This window comes from Meriones unguiculatus, chromosome 15 (assembly GCF_030254825.1).
Source record: "Meriones unguiculatus strain TT.TT164.6M chromosome 15, Bangor_MerUng_6.1, whole genome shotgun sequence".
Lineage (NCBI taxonomy): Eukaryota > Metazoa > Chordata > Mammalia > Rodentia > Muridae > Meriones > Meriones unguiculatus.
Genome location: NC_083362.1, coordinates 15,938,151 through 15,963,042, shown reverse-complemented (window position 1 = coordinate 15,963,042; position 24,892 = coordinate 15,938,151). Strand labels below are relative to the sequence as shown.

At 42.1% G+C, this 24,892-nt stretch overlaps 1 protein-coding gene and 1 pseudogene across 2 annotated transcripts in view; both read right to left on the bottom strand.

Annotated features, from left to right (window-relative positions):
* The window catches only part of Tmem232 (transmembrane protein 232), a 237,619-nt gene that overhangs the window by 138,530 nt on the left and 74,197 nt on the right, over window positions 1–24,892 (bottom strand). For both annotated transcript variants that reach the window (XM_060368256.1, XM_060368255.1), the window contains exon 12: window positions 17,457–17,635. In XM_060368256.1, the coding sequence (XP_060224239.1) occupies window positions 17,457–17,635 (179 nt within the window). The remainder of the gene's footprint in view (window positions 1–17,456; window positions 17,636–24,892) is intronic.
* LOC110552375 (hypoxanthine-guanine phosphoribosyltransferase-like) lies at window positions 11,432–14,351 on the bottom strand (annotated as a pseudogene).

The window sequence follows — 24,892 nt, the reverse complement described above, 5'->3', positions numbered from 1 at the left end:
GCCCTGACCCCCCTCCAGAACACAGCTCCTGTGTGCTGACCCTGAGGAAACACTTGCCAGAAGATTTCAGCTCAGTGAGGTTGGTCCGTCCTCTGCTAATATCTCAGCTCCGGCGGACGAGCGCCGAGTATCCCAGCAAAGCAAAGGGTTCTGGTAGTTTGCCGATCATACCTCGGCCCCAGCTGATCAGAACAACTGTTTCTCAATTCAAAATCGCAAAGGCCTCCAGCAGCATCTTTAGGAGAGTCGAATTTCCCCCTGAAACTTTACAAGCCAGGCCTCCATCGTCTGCCCTGCTCTCAACACTAATCTTCCAGGCTCCTATCGCTCTGAGCTCTCAACTCCCAGTGGCTTTTCTATCGCAAAGTTCCAAAGTCCTTCCACAAGCCTCCCAAAACATGGGCAGGTCTGTCACTGCAATCCCATGATCTTCTGCCAACTTCTGTCGAACTTAGGGTTACTATTTCTGGATGAAACACCGTAACACAGAGGAAAGCAACATGGAGAGAAAAGGTTTATTGGCTTATGCTTCCACGTTGCTGTTCATCGTCAAAGGAACTCAAGCAGGGCAGGAATCTGGAGGCAGGCGCTGATGCAGAGGCCACGGAGGGGTGCTGCTGACTGGCTTGCTCCTCATGGCTTGCTCAGCTATACTCACACACAGGCATGCACACACAACACACTCAAAAAAAAAAAGAAAAACTTTTTAAGGGAATTCGGTAGAGGAGGGGAAGTCAGAGTGTGATATGGGTTTGATTTAAAGTGGTGTAGGTACTGTGTATCTAAAAAAGTGTTAGCTAATCTTGGAAATATGAATTCTCATTTAAATTTTCAATTTCCACATCATTAAAATAAAGGTAAAAATAACATGTTATAATTTTATGACAATCTGGTAATTTAGGGAAATATAGGACACACAGTAAATGTTTTACCAGTTTTAGTAATACTATCACTTCCTTTTTAAAATGGTAAGAGTGAACCAGAAGAGTGGTTGCATGCATATAATTTGCTGCATGGGAAGAGGAGGGGTTCAAGGCTAATCTACGACAAAGCAAGGCTGAGGTCATTCTGAGCATAATGAAACCTTATCTCAAAAACTCAAGCAAAACAAAAATAACAAATACAAACAGGGGAGCGGAATAAAATTCCATTCGATTAGCTGTCAAACTCAGAATTCACTATGTAGGAATGTCACTCCTAAACTCAGAATCTTGACACAGCCATTTGCTTGACTCACAGTTTCAAGATTAGTAGTTTGGGAACAGCAGAAAGATGCTCATCGTATACTGGACTCATTTCCATGCTGTTGGGTTCACTGGAGACTGACCAGTCTTGGGGAGGAAGGAAGGAGCTAGGAAGGCTCCGCTTGGAGCTATGTTTTATTTCACCTTCTACTGAATGATGAACTTTGGGACATGACAGTTATAAGGTTCCAGGAGAAGACACAAAGCATTTCACTTTGTATGAACCTTTCAAACTCTGGCGTGCATAAAATTTGCCATATTACAAATCGAGTCATCTGCTTAACCCAGGACTTGGAAAAAGAAAGTTATGCAAAAATGTCAATAAAAGAGTCTTAAATAAAATGCAAGCTAAAATGCTCAATTCCTATCCAGAAAGGCAAAGAGGATGGACATCAGAAGAAGGAGAACAAAGGGAACAAGTCAGGAGCCTGACACAGAGGACCTCTGAAAAGCTCTGCCCTGCAGACAATCAATGTAGATGCTAAGGTTTATGGGCAACCTTTGGGCAGAGTGCAGGGAATCTTAGGAAAGAAGTGGGAAACAGTAAGATCTGGAGAGGACAGGAACTCCACAAGGAGAGCAACAGAACCAAAAAATCTGAGCACAGGGGTCTTTCCTGAGACTGATATTCCAACCAAGGATTATGCATGGAGATAACCTAAGACCCCTGCACAGATGTAGCCCATGGCAGTTCAGTATCCAAGTGGGTTCCATTGTAATAGGAACAGGGACTGTCCCTGACATGAACTGATTGGCCTGCTCTTTAATTACCTCCCCCTGAGGGGAAAGCATTACCAGGCCACAGAAGAAGACAATGCAGCCACTACTGATGACACCTAATTGACTAGGATCAGAAGAAAGGAAATGAAGTCCTCCCCTATCAGTGGACCTGGGGAGGGGCATGCATGCAGAGGGTGGAGAAAGGGAGGGATTGGGACAGGAGGAGGGAGAGAACCACAGGGGGGATACAAAGTGAATAAAGTGTAATTAATAAAGAAAAAATGCAAGCAATGGTGATTATACCACAGTTTCAAAAGCAGTAGTTCATTATTTCAAATAATTAAAAAAAATTATGTACAAATTTTATACTACGAAGTTACCAAACAATTAAAATTCAATGAAGATAGCTTTCTCTCCAAATTGTTCCATTTAGGTTCTTTATTTTTTATGAAACCAATCAAATATCTACACTTTCCTATTCTAAATTTACCTTTCAAATTAATGCCTATATACTGCACAATCCAAACTATTTTCCAAACGATACAAGCCAGCTGAGGACTTCCTCACAGTCCATCATCTGAGAAACGTTCTCACCATTGCCACTTTCCTTCATTGGCTACTGTCGTAATTTATGTTTGCAGTTCAAATGCCAGATGAAGATAGCAATGATTTCTCGCTAATATATAAAGTAGTACCTATGTGAGTGTCTAGAATGTGCAAGGTGTTTTGATGGTGCTACCCATATATTTAATGTTTATTTCAATTATTGATTTATTTTGGAGACTATGTCTCCTAGGTAATATACTAAAAATTTTATGTCAAGATTATTGTTTCAGACTTCCATGCATTTTCAAATTAATTAAAAATTGACTGAACAGGGGGCGGGGCAAGATGGTGGCACCTGGACAACTCTCATTCTGACCAGCAGCACATCAGGATCGGCACAGTGACCAGCAATCAGAACTTGCGGCCATAAAACACAAGTGATTGTGTTTCCCAGGTGAGAGGATACCCCATGGTGGGGGATTCAATCAGCTTTAACTCACCCGACTGAACCGAGGAAGAGACCCTGGTTCCACCAGGCGCTTGGTCGCCAGCCCAGAGCCACATACCAGCATGCTCTGGTCACTGTCCCAGACTGAACTGTGGGCCCACAACATCACAGACTGGATTTTCCAGTCGAGAGATAACCCCATGGAGCAGGAAACGATTGGGACCAACCATAGGTCACCCAGACATCCCCTGGAAAAGATTCGGGATCTGCGGGCACCCCAGGAGCCTGCCCGGAGCTAGAGCCAGGGACCCAGGCGCCTGCACAGAGCCCTGCCTGCACGCCTGATTCGCCGCCTCAGATAGAACTGTGGGCCCCAGGGCACCAGGGCACCAGAGACTGAGTTTCACTGTCGGGTGAAAACCCACAGGGAGGGAAACGGCTGGTTTGATCTCAGAGCACTCAGCTGATACCAACACCCCGAAAAGGTCTCGGGAAAATTACCCAGTTTAGACAGATGCCCAGGCTCCCAAAGGCCAGAAAGGCAGAGCCATGGGTGGGCATCTGTGCCTGTGAGTTCTACTGGCCGCCACCCCAGACAGAACGGCAGTCCCCAAAGCAAAGACTGGGTGTCCCTGGCAGGAGGAAACCCCCAGCGGGGGGGGGGGGGATCATCAGGTCTAACGCTCAGGACACCCAGCACCAAAAGACTTTCTGGATTCACGCAGACTCTAGGCTCTGGCTTTCTAATGCAGGCAGGAGCACTGTGCTCAGCCGCCATTATTGAGTACCACTGGGGCACTGGGGCACACAGCTGCATCCTCAGGCCTACAAAAGCCAGAGAGCCATTACAGCAGCCCTCAGATACTGTGCCAAGGATCAACCAGTTATCCCTAGCTAGACTGACAAAACTGTGGGAATCCCTGGTCCTTCAAGAGGGATGCACCCACAGTGTCTGGACCAGAGCAGTGCCTGCAGCCGACATCCTAGACAGGGACACACAGCTTCCGGTCCAGAGTGAGGCACCCAGCCTTCAGACAAGAGTGGAGCCCTCAGTTACCAGCCTCCAGACCAGAGTGGCGCCCCCAGGTGCCAACTCAACCTACGTGCACATTCTCCAGGCCCAGAGCAGAGCACTCAGCCTCTAGCCCAGAGACTTGCTGGGCGCCCCTCTCACTTTCCCGGACAGAACTGTGTGCCCCAAGATAACAGACTGAGTTTTCCTATTGGGAGAAAACCCCACAACTAGGGAATCAGCAGGTTCTACAAGAGGACTGTACCTGGAAAACTGTAACAACAGCAGCAGCTCACTAAATTTATAACAAGAAACCCAGCAGTAGGGCAGCGGTCTTGAGAACTTCTATGGGTAAGAGGAGAGCCCCCCCTGCCTAACAAAGACCACAGCTACTACTCAGGTCTATACACCTGAGGTGAGCAATGGCAATTCCTGAGAAACACTAGCCATACAGTGACCATACCCAAAAAGCTGAGGAGGACTCCTTCAGGAAAAATCATCTTCCGGCCAAGGGGATTCTCCCTACCTCAGGACTCCAGGAAGCACAGAAACTAACAGCCAACACCTAAAACAGCCCAATGGGTAGAGGTCAGAGTAAAAGCTCAACCAACAAAAGACAGAGCAATATGGCATCTCCAGAACCCAGCCATCCAGGGACGAACAGCCCTATAGAAAATCAAGAAGATAACCTTACATCTATGCTGATGAAGAGGATAATAGAGGAAACAAATAAAATACGTAAAGAATTAGAGGAAGATAAAACCAAACAGATCATGGCTATCCGTAAAGAAATGGAGGAAGTTAAAGACAAGCAGATTATGGCCATCCGTGAAGAAATACAGGAAGATGTAGCCAAACAATTTGCAGCCTTCAGAGAAGAAATAATTAAATCACTGAAAGAAATAAAAGAAACAGAGTTGAAGGAACTAAAAGAAAAACAGGAAAATACAATCAGACAGGTGAAGGAAGTAAACAAAACAACTCAAGACCTGAAGATAGAACTAGAAAAATTAAAGAAAACACAAATGGAGGAAATAATGGAGAGGAAGAACCTAGGGAAGAAAACAGGAACTACAGAGGTAAGCATAACCAACAGACTACAAGAGATGGAAGAAAGAATCTCAGGTGTAGAACATACAATGGAAGAAATCCATGTATCTGTCAAAGAAAATGTTAAATCCAAAAAAATTCCTAACACAGACGGTCCAAGAAATCCAAGACAATATGAAAAGACAAAACCTAAGAATAATAGGTATAGAGGAAAAAGAAGACTCCCTTCTCCAAGGCCCAGAAAATATTTTCAACAAAATCATTGAAGAAAATTTTCCCAAGTTAAAGGAGAGGCCAATAAGAATACATGAGGCCTACAGAACACCCAACAAATTTGACCAGAAAAGAAAATCCTCCCGCCACATAATAATCAAAACAGTAAGTATACAGAGCAAAGAAAAAATACTAAAAGCTGCGTGGGAAAAAGGCCAAGTAACATATAATTGGCAAACCCATTAGAATCACACCTGACTTTTCAACAGAGACTATAAAAGCCAGAAGGGCCTGGACAGATACCTTGCAGACCCTAAGAGAACACAGATGTCAGCCCAGGCTACTATACCCTGCAAAGCTCTCAGTCCTCATAGACGGAGAAAACAAGATATTCAATGACAAAAACAAATTTTAACAATACCTACACACAAATCCAGCATTACAGAAGACACTGGAAGGGAAAATACAACCCAAGAAAATTAGCTTCTTTCAAGAAAACACAGGAAATAATTAACCTTACTACAGTAAAACAAAAAGCAACCTAGCACACAACCTTATGACCACAGCCAACATGAAAATCAAAGGATCTAACAGCCACTGGTCATTAATCTCTCTCAACATCAATGGACTCAACTCTCCAGTAAAAAGACACAGATTGACAGAATGGATACGTAAACAAAACCCAGCAGTCTGTTACATACAAGAAACACACATAAGGCACAAAGATAGACATTACCTGAGGGTAAAAGGTTGGAAAATGACTTTCCAAGCAAATGGACCCAAGAAACAAGCAGGAGTAACCATTCTAATATCTGATAAAATAGACTTTCAACCAAAATTAATCAAAAGAGATGGGGAAGGACACTTCATACTCATCAAGGGAAAATTCCACCAGGAAGATATCACAGTCCTGAACATCTATGCCCCAAACACAAGAGCACCCACATTTGTAAAAGAAACATTGATAAAATTTAAACCACATATAGATCCCCACACATTAATAGTGTGAGACTTCAACACCCCACTCTCAACAAAGGACAGGTCAACTAAACAGAAATTAAACAAAGAGACAATAACTCTGACAGAGATCATGAATCAAATGGACCTTACAGACATTTACAGAACTTTACACCCAAACACAAAAGAATTTCCCTTCTTCTTAGCACCTCATGGAACCTTCTCCAAAATAGACCATATAGTGGGTCACAAAGCAAGCCTCAACAGATACAAGAAGATTGAAATAATCCCTTGTATCTTGTCTGATCACCATGGAATAAAGCTGGACCTCAACAACAACAGAAATAGCAAAAAGCCTACACACACATGGAAACTGAACAACTTGTTACTAAATGACAGCTGGGTCAGGGAGGAAATAAAGAAAGAAATTAAAGTCTTCCTAGAACTCAATGAAAATGAAGACACAACATACCCAAACTTGTGGGACACAATGAAGGCAGTGATAAGAGGAAAGTTCATAGCACTAAGTGCCTTCAAGAAGAAATTCAAGACAGCTCATTCAAGCAACTTAATGGCCCACTTAAAAACCCTAGAAAAAGAAGAAGCAGACACACCAAAAAGAAGTAGACAGCTGGAAATAATCAAACTCAGGGCTGAAATCAATCAATTAGAAACAAATAAAACAATTCAAAGAATCAATGAAACCAAGACCTGGTTCTTTGAGAAAATCAACAAGATCGACAAACCCTTAGTCAAGCTAACTAAAAGGCAGAGAGACACCACCCAAATCAACAAAATCAGAAATGAAAAGGGGGACATAACTACAGACACTGAGGAAATCCAAACAATCATTAGGACTTACTTCAAAAGTCTATATGCCACAAAATTTGAAAATCTAAATGAAATGGACAATTTTCTTGATCGATTTGACTTACCAAAGCTGAATCAGAACCAGGTAAATCAATTAAATAGTCCTATATCCCCCAAAGAAATAGAAGCGGTCATCAAAAGTCTCCCATCCAAAAAAAGCCCAGGATCAGATGGCTTCAACGCAGAATTCTACCAGACCTTCAAAGAAGAGCTAAATCTAATTCTCGTCAAACTATGCATAAAATAGAAACAGAAGGAACATTACCAAACTCATTCTATGAAGCCACAGTCACCTTGGTACCTAAACCTCACAAAGACTCAACAACGAAAGAGAATTTCAGGCCAATCTCCCTTATGAACATTGATGCAAAAATACTTAATAAAATACTTGCAAACCGAATCCAAGAACACATCAAAGATATTATCCACTATGACCTCAGGTATGCAGGGGTGGTTCAATATGCGGAAATCCATCAATGTGATCTACCATATTTACAAACTGCAAGAAAAAAACCACATGATAATCGCTCTAGATGCTGAAAAAGCATTTGACAAAATTCAACATCCATTCATGTTTAAAGTATTGGAGAGACCAGGGATACAAGGCACATATCTAAACATAGTAAAGGCGATATACAGCAAGCCTATAGCCAACATCAAACTGAACGGAGAGAAACTTAAAGCAATCCCACTGAAATCAGGGACAAGACAAGGCTGCCCACTCTCTCCATATCTCTTCAGCATAGTGCTGGAAGTCCTTGCTAGAGCAATAAGACAGTTGAAGTGAAAGGGTTAGGCTAACTTTGTAACCTATATGTCTTCTAAAGCCTATCATTTTGAGTTTTAGGTCCAGGTTAAGCTAAAGCCTCTTAGTACCTTTCCAGAGAGTGAAGGAATGTGACCCTATCTGTGAGGACAGATATAAAAAAAGGGCAAGCAAGCAACGACCTTCACTCAGCAAAAGAAGGACCAGACCCTTGTCCTTGAGATAGCGTTTCTTAGCAACGAAACCTAGACTTCTTCTGAGTAGCTTTTGACCTCCGGCCAAGAGCCCACAGCCCTAATCTTCAAGGATGAGCTAACCACCCCCACCTTAAAGTGCAGCTGCATCCACACTTGGCAGGACTGGCCAAGCTTGAGCACCTAAGACTAACCAATTATCTTACTTTATAGCTTCCTCATCCAATCCTAAATTGCCAAAACTAGAACTTCAAATCTCCCACAATTTTACTTTTAAAAACCTAAAGGCCTTTGTCTCCCGGTGCCACTCTTTGCTGACCAGCAGGGGTGACCCCATTGTACAATGGTAAATAAACCTCTTGCTTTTGCAATGAGTCTTGGTCTGGGGGAGTTTCTGGGAAGGGCGCGATTGAACTCCTGAGCTGTGAGACCCCAGGTCTTACAGAAGGAGCTCAAGAAGATACAGATTGGAAAGAAAGAAGTCAAATTATCACTATTTGCAGATGATATGATAGTATACATAAGTGACCCCAAAAACTCTACCAGGGAACTCCTACAGCTGATAAACACCTTCAGCAAAGTGGCAGGATACAAAATTAACTCAAAAAAATCAGTAGCACTCCTGTATACAAAAGACAAAAGGGCTGAGAAAGAAATTAGAGAAACAACATCCTTCACAATAGCCACAAATAACATAAAGTACCTTGGTATAACCCTAACCAAGCAAGTCAAAGACTTGTATGAAAAAAAATTCAAGTCTCTGAAGAAAGAATTAGAAGAAGATATCAGAAGATGGAAAGATCTCCCATGCTCATGGCTTGGCAGGATTAACATAGTAAAAATGGCCATCTTACCAAAAGCAATCTATAGATTCAATGCAATTCCCATCAAATTACCAACACAATTCTTTACAGACCTGGAAAGAAAAATTCTCAACTTCGTATGGAACAACAAGAAACCTAGAATTGCTAAAACAATCCTCTACAATAAAAGATCTTCTGGAGGTATCTCCATCCCGATCTTAAGCTGTACTATAGAGCAACAGTTATAAAAACTGCATGGTACTGGCATAGAAACAGAATGGTGGAGCAATGGAACCAAACAGAAGACCCAGAAATAAACCCATATGGACACCTGATCTTTGACAAAGATGCCAAAACCATACAATGGAAAAAAGATAGCATCTTCAACAAATGGTGCTGGTCCAATTGGATGTCTACATGTAGAAAAATGCAAATAGATCCATACTTATCACCCTGCACAAAACTGAAGTCCAAGTGGATCAAAGACCTCAACATAAAACCAGACACATTAAATCGGCTAGAAAAAAAAAGTGGAGAATACCCTAGAACTCATTGGTACAGGAGACAACTTCCTGAACAGAACACCAACAGCACAGGCTCTAAGAGCAACAATCAATAAATGGGACCTCATGAAACTGAAAAGCTCTGTAAAGCAAAGGACACCATCATCAAAACAAAGCAACTGTCTACAGATTGGGAAAGAATCTTTACCAACCCTTCATCTGACAGAGGACTCATATCCAGTATATATAAAGAACTAAAGAAGCTGAAAAGCAGCAAACCAAGTAATCCACTTAAAAAATGGGGAACAGAGCTAAACAGAGAACTCTCTGTAGAGGAATATCGAATGGCAGAGAAGCACTTAAAGAAATGCTCAACCTCATTAGCCATCAGGGAAATGCAAATCAAAACAACCCTGAGATTTCCCCTTACACCCATCAGAATGGCCAAGATAAAAAACTCAAGTGACAACACATGCTGGAGAGGTTGTGGAGAAAGGGGAACCCTCCTCCACTGCTGGTGGGAATGTAAACTGGTACATCCACTCTGGAAATCTATCTGGCGCTATCTCAGACAACTAGGAATAGCGCTTCCTCAAGATCCAGCCATACCACTCCTAGGTATATATCCAAAAGAGGCTCAAGTACACAAAAAGGACATTTGCTCAACCATGTTTATAGTAGCTTTATTTGTAATAGCCAGAAGCTGGAAACAGCCCAGATGCCCCTCAACTGAAGAATGGATGCAGAAATTGTGGTACATCTATACAATGGAGTATTACTCAGCAATGAAAAATAAGGAAATCATGAAATTTGCAGGTAAATGGTGGGACCTGGAAAGGATCATCCTGAGTGAGTTGTCCCAGAAGCAAAAAGACACACACCATATATACTCACTCATATAAACATACAACATAGGAAAAACCCACTAAAATCTGTACATCTAAACAAACTAAGCAAAAGAGAGGACCCTAACTAAAATGTTCAATCCCCATCCTGAAAGGCAAAGAGGATGGACAGCAGAAGAAGAAGAAAACAGGAAACAACCTAGGAACCTGCCACAGAGGGCCTCTGAAAGCCTCTGCCCTACAGACTATCAAAGCAGATGCCGAGCCTGATGTCCAACTGTCGGGCAGAGTGAATGGAATTTTATGTAAGAAGTGGGAAATAGTAAGAGCTGGAGAGGACAGGAACTCCACAAGGAGAGCAACAGAACAAGAAATTTGAACACAGGGAACTTCCCAGAGACACATACTCCAACCAAGGACTATTCATGGAGATAACCTAGAACCCTGACAATGCAGCCACTTCTGATGAGAACTGATAGACTAAGATCAGAAAGAAGGAGAGGAGGACCCCCCCATCAGTGGACTTGGAGAGGGGCATGCATGCAGGGGGAGGATAATAAAGGGGGGGACCAGGAAGGGAGGAGGGAGGGGCTTATGGGAGGATACAAAATGAATAAAGTGTAATTAATAAAAGTTAAATAAAAAATTTAAAAAATTGACTGAACAAGGACTTAATAAGTATATTTTCGTATTCTTACTTTTTAATTTTTAGAATTTATTTATTTGCATTTTTTAAAAAGAACTGTTAGCCAGACAATGGTAGCATACACCTTAAATCTCAGCACTTGGGAGACAGAGGCAGGCAGATCTCTGAGCTTGAAGTGGCCAGCCCGATCTATACAGTGAGTTCCAGGAATTCCCTAAAACAATACAAAATACAGCCAATACACTGATGGAACATAGGTTTACTCAACTGAGCAAAACCTCTGAGATGCTCATGCTGACATAAAACTGACTGCTTCAGCCTGTTCTGAATGCACAGTTGAATATTAACAATATTCAATCATATCTGTTCTTTCCTGAATATATGAATATTAAAATACCAATTTAAAAACTAATGTATCTTCTCTTTAAATGGCTCTTACTGACACAATAGCAGTATTAGTGTTCAATAGTGGTGATTTAAGAGTTTCGTATTACTTGAAAGTTAAGCAATAATCTACAAGAGGGAACAGATAATCTGTCTATATGCTAATAGTGCAAATCAAAAGTTCAGGAATGCAGCAACTGCCATTTCTAAGAATATCAAACATCAAATTCTTACAGTGTGCAAAGCTTTATTAAGCAGAAGTAGAAGGTTTGATAACTGGCGATGCCAATGGGATGCCTCGTGTTTGTAGACTCAACTTGAACTCCTGACACGGGCTTTGTGTTGGCTTTTCCTGTCTCACTAATGAATCAAACATGATTCAAACCCCTGAAATTCTCATTAGAGTCAAGGGCACATCCAACAACAAACCTGTCTGGAATTTCAAATCCAACAAAGCCTTATCTATAACCAACACTTTGAGAGGTCATTTTCACCAACAAGCTTGTGACAATTAGGGGGTGTACTGCTTGGCCAAGGAGAGTGGGGTGTACATTGTTTTACCGGTGTCAGTTATATTTTCATCAAGACATCCTTTCCAGTAGCAACCGAGAGATCATGTTTATGGCCTCTGTTGACCGACCGCTAAAGTAGCTCTTCGGTCTCATAATATCTACAGTCACATTATTTCTACTCAGTGATCCATCCAATCACCATATCAGCAAAGAATGCATAGCTCCCCTTGAACACATAGAGGTCCACAATGTGATGTCCTCCTACCTCTTTCGTGACATCTCTAGCAAGTCTTTCAGTCCTTCCATAATCAGCCTGTGAGGATCCTCAGTATAATGATTAGGCATACAAAATAATTCTAGGACAGAGCCTAATTTGTCGTCACTAACCGCCACGCTGGGGCTCTGGGTTGCCAAGAATGGAGCCAACTGTTGCACATGAGCAAGAGCGGCCTAAGGAGGGAGCCGGGGGAGGGGCTTCACTATCTTGAAATTTATATTAGCTTATAGGAAACATAACTTTTCCTTCATTTGTACTATCTTAACAGTAAGCAAAGGCAAAATAAATTAAATGGTATTTCATAGGTTAGATACCTTAGGGTTTGTGTCTAGAAATCCTATTTCTGCTGCTCAGTAATTTAATTGGCCTAGAGAGACTGTCTTTTGCTCTTCCTCATACACATTATAATTATGTCATATTATAAATACTAATTGGGTCCGAACTTAATTTGAGATGAAAATAATATGGCTGTAATATAGCTGCTTTCAGAAATTTCTAATTTAGCGTTTTCACTGAAAAAACTTGCCTCCCACTTATTCCCCAGTTCAAGTAAGTGGGACCCTTCTAAAGCCTCTACATGTCAAAACTACATGGCATGTGCAGTCAATGAACTCTCGTCTGCCCTGTGTACCAAGCCACTGAGTACCGAGGCTCTGCTTGCATCATCTTGAGTGTCTGATTGATTTATGAATTTCAAATGCAATTATCTATAGATATTTATGAAAACTTTAAGAACAGAACATCTTACGTCAAATGACTGGCCCCGAAAAGCAGGCACATAAACAGAAGTCTAATTATAGAAGGCTCAAATGTGAGCTGGCTTGTTGAGTTCCAGGCATCCGTTTGAGACTGGAGGTGTCACAGAGGACAGCAGCTCAGAGACAGCAGGAACAGGCAGTGAAGAGAAGAAGGAAGCTCTGGGAGAGGCGTGTGCGGCCTAGTCTGTTACAAGTTGTGCAGAACTCTGACTGCTGTTCCCGGTGTGTCCCCAAACAGTCTTCTATACACAGTCAGGAGTGAGGGTCACAGAGCGTGGAGAGCCTCATGTCAAGTCCCACAGAGGGCCTCTAGGGTGATGAGCCAGTGGCCGCTACCATTGATTTGATAGTTGCTTTTCATTGTTGTCTCATTCTGAGTTCTCAATCAAAAAGCAGAGATAAAACTTAATTGGAGCATAATGGCAAATCGGTGACATTAAAAATTTTAGTTCCAGTGGGCATTCAATGGTCCGTTTTCCTCCGAGGGAACAAAAATACCACCTAATCTTACATAGTACCCATAAATTCATTCAAATCATACAGAAAATTAAAACTCCAGGAAGGTAAAGTTTCATTTTGTACTAGAACGTGGAGCACACTCTGAAACCTCAGCAGACGCCATTTATATGCTTCGACAATGCACTGCAGAGGGTGTGGCCAATTGATCTTCTCACCTACTAACATTTGCTAAATCCATAATAATGAACTCTAAAAGTGAACAGTTAACCCCTAATTCAAACCCGAGAAAGAACAAGAAACTTCAACAACGGGGGGGAAAAAAAAGCATGCTCTAAGATGGCGAAGAGTTATCTTGATGGAGAATAAGACATAAGGAAGAAACAGCCGCACTTTGGGAATGTCCTGACGAGAAGCAGAACTGCAGTTGTAGCTGTATTTTCAGGAGAGTGCCTCACTAACTTCAGAAATGTCCCTAATGGGGAGAAACACACAGTCATGCAGGAAGAACCACCTAAAGACCCAGAAAGCGTAAAACGTATTTTTAATCTAAGAAAAAGGATTTGAGTGCAGATGAGTCCAGAGAAAAGGCAACTTGCATGGTTACGTCCAGAGCTAACGGTGGCCCGAACCTGTAAAAGCCCAACTTCCTCAACCCTTAGCCTGGAATCTTGTAACAAGTCCTACTCCCGGAAATCAGCGGTAATACTGGGAAGTTTTTCTAGCCTTTGGACCACATTTTCATGATTTGAAGACACAGAGAAACCACTGCAGAAGAAATGATGATTTCTTTGGTTTCCTTTGGATTGTGACTATCTTCAATTCCCTCAGAATATTTTTCAATTTTATTTTAATTTTTTCATGTGAAGTTTATTAACATTTGATACTGTTTTTATAGTAAATATAAATGCTCCCTTCACTCATAGTTCCATTACAGAAATAGTAAGAGGCCAAAAGCTTCAAAACATGCTCAAGCTCACCTAGGGTCATCATCTCTGTACGGGCCTGCAGTTTGCACTGGGTCCTCCTCCCCGGGGCTTCTGTACTCTCCGCACTGTGTTTTCCCTCTCCTGTGTGTGTCCAGTCTCTGCCTGTGAGCACCGATAGTATTCCCAAGCACCTCAGAAATCAGGCTGTGGGCCGTCATTTGTCCCCATCCAGGTGACTGTATGAAGTTAGAATCTAAATGCTGTTGTTTCATTTCTGTCCGTGGCAGTGCCAGTACTGAAGTCTGACAACTTCTTCACATTTTTTCGTCTATTATCTGACACATTTTCAATGGCGAAGAGCCACACATAAGTGCCATGTTAAATAACGTGATAATGACCATATTCCTCTTGGTTTTCTACATACACTATATCAATTCCATCATTTTTAATTTCTCAGAAAAGTCATTCGTTCTCTCGCTGCATTAGCCAGGATTCTCTCTAGGAAAATAACCAATAGGATGACCATATATAAAGAGAACTTGTTGCATCCGCTGATGTTAAAATAGTAACCACTGTTTCACACTTAAGACGATGAGAACGCACTAGCTGCTTGGTCGCTGGGGCTGGGTGCCTCACTAGTAGGAGTTCCACCGCAGCTGTCACACATTGGAGAAGCCCGGTAGCTGCTCGGTCCACGAGGCTGAGTGTCTGAGACATCACCACCTCGTGTAAAAAACCTGGACGGTTCCTGGAGAGCTGCGGGATCTGAGCAAAGGATGGAAGCCTGGAGACACTAGTCCAGCATCAGCAAAGGCAGGAGCAGCAGCAGCAGCAACGGAGCCAGTCAACTCAGAGCAAAGCACTGAGGCAGGAAGGGTCTTCCTGCTGACCCTTCTTATCTGGGCTCCCATCCACCTTCCCGCATCAGCTACACCAGTCAGGGCTTGCTTGCTTTCACATTACAGATTCAACACTAATCATTAACAATTACTGCTCAGCTGAATCTAAATCATCGTATTGTATATAGTAAATCATTACTCCTAGAAGGGTCTAAGAATGCAGAAATATTTGTAGCTTTGGAGGATGGATTATTTTTTAATATTACTAAAATACAATAAAATCATTTTCTCTCATTCATTTTGCTACCTCCAACTCCTTCCATGTCCTTTTTTCCTTGCTCCCTATCAAGCGTCTGACTTCTATCCTCTAATTCATGTACGTATACATGCACAAATATACATACATGAACACACATGCATAAATATATATATATATACATATGAGTACATATATAAACACAACCTGTTAGGTCTATTTGGTATTGTGTGTCTGTATATGATTTTAGTGCTGACCATTTGGTATTTAATGACCAGCTAAGGTACACATCCCTGAGGAAAGATTCCTTCTCTAGCTCTCATCATCCCTCGGTTACTTGTAGGGTTTTTGCGCTCTCTCTCTCTCTCTCTCTCTCTCTCTCTCTCTCCTTCTTTCTCACCTATCTAATAATAGGGGATGAAACCAGGGGAATAAAGAGTGGGAAAAAGAAGAACCCCCTCACACCTTTAAGAATATCTTGCCTTGCTGGTTCCAGGTGTGGTTCAAAGGCTTCACAGCTGAGGAAGCCTACTGGCTGCCTCCCCCTTGGCAGGTTGTGTTCTACCTTCCAGGACTGTAGAAGGACCAGCAGGGAGAAAGCTTTCTGGCCAGAGCCTCAGAGACCTGTCTCCGAATGCCATGGTGCCTTCAGCAACAGGGACTTACCTGCAGTCTCTGGGAAGCCACCTAGGCCAACAACAATAGCCAAGCAGGACACTCTGCAGGCGTGGCTCCCTACTCACGTGACCCTAATTTGTGGCAAGGTGACATTAAAACCGACCACTGCATTCTCATCTTCAAATACATTAGATAAACTTGTCACAGGACCTTCTAATAATTGTTTTACAATTATTTTCTTTGAGCTTTATTCCATTTACCCCTCCAGTTTTCATGACGATTATGTTTCCCCACTGTTGACTTATTCCACAAATAGTCTATTTTACTTTACTCCAAAGGAACAGCTTTTGAGTTATTCAATTTTATGTATTTGATTTCATAGTCTCTTACTCTTTTTTTTCTTAATATCTTTTCTTAGTTTCTGTAAACAGCTTAGAATATTTCCCTAAATTTTACCTCTTTTGTGACCCTAGAGTCCATCTGAAAGCAACTTGTGAGCGTGCGTGGCGTATGGAGTTGTGTGAATGTGTGCGCGTGTTCAAGACATGAAAGAGAAGCAGAATTACTAAAGAAAACACAAACTGAGATAAAACTGAAAATGAAAAATCCAGGAAGTCAAACCAAAGCCCGAGGAAATCCTTACCAAAGAGTGTAAGACACGGAAGGCAAGATCACAGACACTGAAGACAAAACAGAATGAATGAATACCACAGCCAAAGGAAATGTGAACCATTAACATATGTAAGCACAAGCCATCTAGAACATTTTGGATACTGTGAAAGACCAAATCTACAAATAATAGGAATAGAAGGACAGAAAGCTGAGGTCAAATGTACAGAAATTGTTTTCAACAAAATCATACAAGAAAATTTCTCTACGCTAAAGAAAAGGTGCTTTTCAAGGTACAAGAAGCACACAGAACACCAAACAGGCAAAATAAAAAAAAAAAATTATCCACAACACACACTTATCAAAACACTACAGAGAATACATGAGAATATTAAAAGCTGCAATGGAAAAAAAAAAAAAACCTAACATACAAAAGAAGGCCCGTTAGAAAACACATGACTTCTCAGTGAAGACTCTAAAAGCCAGAAGGCCCTGGACAGATGTTCTACAAGCTCTGAGATCCACAGAGGACAACTGACCTCTGTCACAGCTCCCTGTAGAAAATGGCGCCTACATTCACTGCTTCCCAGAAGGAACTCTCGAGTCGGGAGTTCATGCAATGTTCCCGAAACATCTATTCCTTACCAAGCTTCTCCGCCATTTTTTTCTGAAGTGAGAGAAAAACCTAGGTAACTTCATTGCTCTGTCAGAACTTCTCACCATGGCCAAAAACAGTGGTTGAATTAGCCTTTTCTTGGGTTTGTTTGTTTGTTTGTTTGGGGGCCTGGGTCTGTAACTAATTCTGCTTATACTAAAAGTTGCAAGAGTCTCATTTTATGGCATCACCTAGAGCTTAACTCTCATCATTAAAAACAGGCAAGTATGGACCTCTAAACTCTACATCCTCATGAGTCGCTGCTGGTCATTGACTGTGGAAAATCCACTTTAATAGAGAACGGACAGTTATTTCTGCACACAGAAGGATAAGTTTGAGAACTTACCTGGGCGATAGCTAATGCACTTTGGATTCGTGGATCTTGCTCTGAATCCTTTATCTTTTGCAGTGTCTGCCATATCATGGTTCTAAGTCCTTCCTGCTCCCCATCATCCTGGAGCTCCCATAGCATCTTCACCATGTTATACACTAGGCCGTAGTAGCCAGTCCAGACCACCTCCGCACCTGCAGGGACAGTGAGGAGGAGGGGCGAGGAGAGAGGGGGAGGAGGAGGAGGAGGAGGAGGGGGAAGATGGTAATCACAACTCCTTGAGGATATACTGTCTTATCCATGAAGAAAAAGACAAGCGCAATGTTATTCACACCGACAAGAGTTAATGCTAATTAATCTACAGAAATCGAGATTTAGAACAGCACACAACCTAAAAGATACAATATAGCTAGGAATTTAACCATATTAAGGTGTCCTCTCAAGACTACCCCTAGAAAGAGTAAAATAACGTCATTTATTCTTCAATTGCTCTTTTTACCTAGCTAGGCTATATTTCTATGTGGTGATGCTTAGCATAGATAATTCTGATTTAGGTAGAGAAAGGAAAAATAACTCTGAATAATAAAATAATAACTATAGTCCTCAGAGGAGAGATAAACTAAATTTAGTCAAAGAACGATATTAAAAAAAAATGAGACTGTGAAAAACTTAATTTTTCAAAAGAAAAAGCTTTCACAAAAAGATATGAAAGGTTTAAAACCCCAAAACTTCAATAATAACTATTATTATTTTTTAAATCCAGGTGTAGTGGCTCACGCTTTTAAGCGCAGCACTTGGGAGGCAAAGGCAGGCAGATTTCTGTGAGTTAGAGGCCAGCCTATTCTCCATAGTGAGTTCCAGGACAACCAGACCTACACAGTGAGACCTTGTCTTGAATAAAACAAACAAATGAATAATTATTTTAATTGGACCAAACTGGAGTCCCAACTATGTCTAGGACTATGTGTAGTCTGTGCTACAGTTCTGTTATATAGGCCTTACTATTATTTAGCACATAAAAGGAAACACATGATGTCAATTTGTCTAGAAACTTGCATATTGTCACAGAAGACCAATAAACTAGGTGAAGCCCTATGTGGTCTGTCCTGTGTAACACATGCCCCAATTCAGACAAGGACATTTCTTCCTAATCTACATTTATTCACAGGGACAGACTACAAGGTAAGAACAAAGGGAAAGGCTAGGAGACCAAAAAAAAAAAAAAAAAAAAAAAGTATGTCCACACCACAGAAACTGAAGAAAGGCATCTTTCTAACCTCCTATCCTAAAGCTCCTTCTCTCTGTATGTCACTGGCAGTTAGGAAAGAAAGGAGAGATACAAATTTAATTATGTATTTTCTTTCTTGAGAAAGAGACGAGCAGTGGCTTCAATTGGTGAACCAGTTTAAGGCACTGGAATGACTTACAAAAGGACCTACTGAAGAGTAATAGATCGAAAAGATGATGGAATGGAATTGCCAGAGCAAGATTCCCAGTGAGGGCTGGCAGAGTAAGGAAGGGGGTTGGAGAACACAAGACCTTACATGACCTTGCAAGTAGGTTTGGAGGAAGGATAGGGACTGGAGAGATAGCTTAGAGGTTAAGAGCACTGGCTGCTCTTCCAGAGGTCCTGAGTTCAACTCCCAGCAACCACGTGGTGGCTCACAACCATCTATAGTGAGAGCTGCTGCCCTCTTCTGGCATGCAGGTGCACATGCAAGCAGAACGCTGTATACGTGATAAATAAATAAATCTTTTTTTAAAAAAATAGAGGAAGGATAGAGAAGATGTCTGCTTGCCATTATATTCATATTTACTGCAGACTACATGGCCACTACTAACCCATGGTATGTCATTGAACCCCACAAGCATGGCTCTGTTACTTTAACGGATCATTTTAGAATCCATCCATCACCACTCGTCCATTCCCATCCCACTTGAAAATACATTACAAAAAGAAAAGGGAGAGCAAATACTGAATTCTGTCTTCTAAGGTTAATGTAAACTGTTCCTTTCATTTAACGGTAAGCCCGTCCATCCAACAGTACATCTGCGCTGTGGCTGCCTTCCGTCCACTCTTCTGCTTGCTTTCCTATGAGAAGCTCTCTTTGAATCTCATGGTCAGCTTCTTGCCTTGCATGCACAAAATTATCTGTCTAGCATATTGGAATCATTTAGGTTACCATGGTGCTAGGAAGATGGTTCACTTGGACATGCTTAGCACTTACAAGACTACACAACACAGTATGTAAGAGAAGGTGTAGGGTGAAAACCGTCTCCGTCTGTCTAGGATTAGCGTGCTGCTTAAAGCACGGTGCTTTTGAGAACTAGAATTGTGCTAAAGAACATTGGGTAGTTGAACCAAGAATACGACTCCTGCAGAGATGCAGTTCTGAGGGGAGAGAAGAGGGAAGATGACTGAAAGGATCTCGTACTGGGCTGGAGAGATACGTTCATGTTAATACAGATGCTGTAAAGCAGTTAACAGTAAGTGCTGTCATGTGTAACGCCTTCTGCAAAGAAATAACTCTATGTCTGTCCCATACCCTGCTATACTCATTCCACCAGGGAGCTGGGTAGCCTGAATAGGAGTTGCACGATACTCCAGGTCCTTGCTTGACAGTCAGGAGGAGACTGGAGAGGCAGAAGCTATCAGGGAGAGCACCCAAGAAAAATTCTTTGTTTTGAGTGAAGAATGCTAAGGTCAAAGAAGAAGCCCATCTTTAGAGTTAGGGGACAGAAGCAAGAATGAAACCTCTTGTGAAAAGCAGACTGTTGTTTGGAGGAGTCAGTCTGGGAGGTGAGGTGAAGAGTATTGGGGAAATGTGGGAGGATGAAGGGGCAGTCTGCTTTCCGGCATATACAGCTTTGTCCTAAAACACGGCTGAAGGAAAAGCACGAAAAAAGACGCGAGTGATGGCGCGCCACAGGCCAGCAGAGACACCATACTGGGACTCGCTGCGGGTAAAGGGCTATTTTGAGGTTTGTTTGTTAAATTTTGTATTGCATTTTTAATTTAGTGTGTGTGCCTGTGTCTGTGCGTGTATCTGTGCCTGTGTGTAGGGGGATGTGATGGGTGTGTAGGTCTATGTATTCCACGGTGAATATGTGGAGGCCATTGGGCTTGATGGCCTGAGGCCTCTCACTGGTCCCAGTATTGAATTTCTACATTAATTTTCAAACTGAGTCTCAGGTGAGAAAAGATTTACCTCAGATCTTTTTTTATGCATGTGTTGTGCAAGTGTGTGTGCATTTTCTGTGCATGCATGTGCGCAGACACCTGTGAAGAGCAGAAAAGCATGTCAGAGTGTCAGACCCCCTAAGAGATGAACATACAGACACTTGTGAGCCTCCCAGATGAGGCAGCAGGGTCTCAACTCCTGTCACACAACCACCGAGCCATCTCCCCGGCTGTGAAAAAGACTTCCAGTCATAAAACAAGCATCACTTGCTGTAGATTTTAACTCGTTTTTAATTGTTAAATCGTTTTCTGTTCTGTTTTCATGAAGCAGTCTCATGTATCCCAGACTGACCTTGAACAGACTACGTAACCAAGGCTGGCCTTGAACACTTGTTTCATATATACCCAACATATGTTCCTTTTTGTGATTCATCACCTGCAGTGGTGCCTAAACTCTGAGAGAAGGTCTCGCCAAGTCATGCAGTGTAACCTAAAACTGCCTTTATTACGGAGAAAACTGTTTCGGTTCCCACTTTCAGTTGCTCCAGAGCAGCGGCTCCCACCCTTCCTATCACTGTGACCCTTTAATACACTTCCTCAGGTTGTGGTGGACCACAAATATACAGTTATTTTGTTGCTACTTCCTAACTGTAATTTTGCTACTGTTACGAGTCATAAGGCAAACATCTGACATGCGACCCCAAAGTGGCCGTGACCCACAGGTTGAGACCTGCGGATCTATAGAGGCAGAACTTTATTGTAAGGCATGTGTTCCGGAACAAAGCTGCTCACGGCACAGCAGCCAGGAAACAACAAGGCAGAGAAAGATACAGGACCGTTCTGGGACCCTATGAAGGGAGCCCTAACCATGCAGCTCCCTCGGACTGGATCCAGCTTCCTGAAGGATTCAGCATCTCCCAGTACTGTACAGGCTGCAGACTGAGCCTTCGGCACACAGGCCTCTGGGGTGCATCCCAGATCCAACCAGCGCAACGTAAAAGTAGGAAGTCTGAACCATTTAAAAAATAGTCGTAGGTTTTTTGTTTGTTTTTGTTTTTGTTTTGTTTTGTTTGCTATTCATTCACTATACATGTTACTGAGCTACAGAAGAAGGGAATTTCCACACACATATATATGAAATACTTTGAGCAATTACCTCCCATACTGTCCACCTGGTCTTTTAGCTTCCCTTCCTTTGTTCTATATCTGACTCAGATCTTCACTGCATACGTGATTTTAAGAATCTACGTAAACTCTAGGAAGAACAAATGAAAGGCCCCATGTAAACTTGCCTCTCTCAGAGTGACTTAACTAATACAATCATCCCCAGTTGTACCCATTTTCCTACCAACAACATTTATGGTGAGATGGTTTCCCTGGTTTCCGTGTATTGCGTTTACCCATCCTCTGCTGATGAGCGTCTAGGCTGTTGTGTGACTCGGCTAGTGTGAGCAGTGTGGTGATGGGCACAGTTGCTCCAAACACAGGCAAATGCCCAAGGGTGGTTTAACTGGGTCATGTGCTAAACCTGCTTTTAGTTCTGGGGGGACTCTGCATAGACCTCCTTTGTGACTGGAATATTTACGGTCCCACCGGAAGTCAGCAATGACTCAGATGTCAGCGTCTGTTGTTTTCCAGCAAAGCATGACTTTGCATCTCTTGGATGGCCGAGAGATTATTCCTCATTTACACTTCCTTTTCATTAACCTACTTACTCAATATTGTTTATCGACTTGATTTTTATGTAGGTTTTTGAGGGACACAGGCTTACTTCCTCGTTCTGTTTGCTTGCAGTATCTTTTTCCCATCCTTTCACCCTGAGCTTGAACATCTTTAATAGTAAGGTGCCCTCCTTGGAGGCAATACGTAAGTAGACCCTACTTTTTGTTGTTTTTCCAGACAGACCCGCTAGTCTATGCCCTCTAATTGGAGGACTGAGATCACTAATAGTTACGGAAGGTGTGCACTGATCAGCGTCATCTTGGTGATTTTTTTCAGTGCTGGGTGTGTTCCTGTTTTTCACTTATTAACTGTTCTTCAGTCTTTTAAAGTGGTTTATCTTTCCCTTTAGTCCAAATTATTCCTTCAGTGTCTTCTGTAAAACTGGCCTAGGGTTCATAGATCCCTTGTTTGTTTTTATTATGAAATCTTTTCGGTATCCTTCAATTGTGATAGCTCTGCTGGATAGAGAAGTCTGAGTTGGTATTTATTGTGTTTTAAACACTGAAATACAATGTTCTATGTCCTCCTGCCTTTTAAAGTTCTTTTTAAGACATCTGCTTTTATTATGATAGGCTTCCCTCGTTTGTGATCTGCTGTATCTCTTGCAACTGCCAATGTACTTTTTTGTAGTATAAATTTAATGCCACAGACAGGTTCCTTTCTCATCTTGTCTGTTTGGAATTCTGAATGCCTATTGTGCCTGGGCATGTATCTCCTTGCATAGACTTGAATTTTTTTTCTCTTATGGCTTTTTTTTTAATGTTTTCTATGCATTTTACATTAAAGTCTATTTCTGTCTCCATAATTGTGGTGGCTTGGATAATATGGCCCCATAGACTCATGTATTTAAATGCTTGCCATAAGGAGGGGCACTATGAGGAGGTGTGGCCTGGCTAGAAGAAGTGTGCCACTATGGAGGCAGAGCTTCGAGGTTGTAATGCTCAAGCTACCTCCAGTATGAAATAGCAGTCTCTCCTTGCTGCTTCAGGCCAGGAACAAGATGTAGGACTCTCAGCTGCCCCAGCACGCTGTCTGCCTGCACGCTGCCGTGCTCTCTGCCATGACAATAATGGACTAAACCTCTGAAACTGTAGGCCAGCCCCAATTAAATGTTTGCCTTTATAAGAGTTGCCTTAGTCATGGCGTCTCTCCACACCAATGGCAATCCTATCTAAGACACTCATTGATAGACTTGGTGTTATGATAGTGCCCTGAAGCTCTCATATGTTCTGTGTCCTTGCTAATTAAACTAACTTTGTCAGTATCTGAATACTCTAATTCATCTCTCTTGTGTTCAGGCTCTGTAGTCTGTCTCCCCTTAATACATTTTGTTGCAGAAGATTTCTGCAGAGCTTTTTATTTTCTTTAATATTTCTATATCATTATTGAATTTCACTTACTTTTTGTAATTTTTATTTACTTTTTAATAATTTATTCACTTTGCATCCTGGTTGTAGCCCCTCCCTCTTGTCCTCCCCTGTCCCACCCTCCCTCCCTCTTCCCCTGATATACAGCTCCCCCAGTCCATTGATAGGGGAGGTCCTCCTCCCCTACTATCTGACCCCAGCCTATCAGCTCTCATCAGGACTGCCTGGATCATCTTCTGTGGCCTACTTTAGAGTGTTCTATTTTATTTTGCTATTTGAACCACTGATATTTAGCTATCACCCGTCTTTTCTGAGAGCTTCCAGCCAATACTCCATGGTTCATGACCTGGAAATTCTAATAGGTCGTGTCTGCATGTGGTTCTTCAGCTCCTATTCTCTTGATCTCAATCTTTTGATCCTCCTGTCTTAGTCTCCCAGAGAGCTGACTTTATAGTCCTGAGCTACCATGTCCATCTCCCAACCTTCTGACCTTAAAAAAAAAAAGAGAATGATGAAAGTAAGTACAGACCACTTGTCTCCATATGTTTAGATTATTAATTGAGGAAAAATATTTTATAAGACTGTAGTAGTTCACGTCAGATTGAATATGACTTGATTTTATAGTTCGCAAGCTCAAAAACAAATCTACAGAACATATCCTGATAATTCTGTTCTCAAGCTCAACATTCTCTTGAAACTTCCTCAGGATGTTTTTTAAGCGGGCTGCTTGAACTCCACTGGAGTATTGCTGATACATAATATCAGTGAGGAGAATCTACTACATTCCGTGTGCTGACGGTTAGTGACGGGAGAAACCTTCTGGAGGCAGACGGCCTGCTCCACAGCGGTCAGAGGAAGCCTTCACATCCGTGCATCCCGACACTTCCTGGGAAGCAGGCTTGCTACAAACTCCTAGTCCGGGCCCGCGCCGCAGAAGCAGTCCTCTGCTCTGCTGTAAGAGACTCTGCTGTGAGCTGTCAAGTGTGTCTCCTTAAATACACGGAGAGAAACCGTGTCTGTATGTGCAACTAAGCAGGCAGGGCCCCAGTGGGAAGGGAGAAAAACGGCACCAAAACTCCAAGTTCTCAGAATTTAAGAATTCGTGGCACTTGGAAGCCAGTATTAGGAGCTCTTTTTTATAATATTTTTTGTATGTTTGTTTGTTTTAGTGACTAGACTCA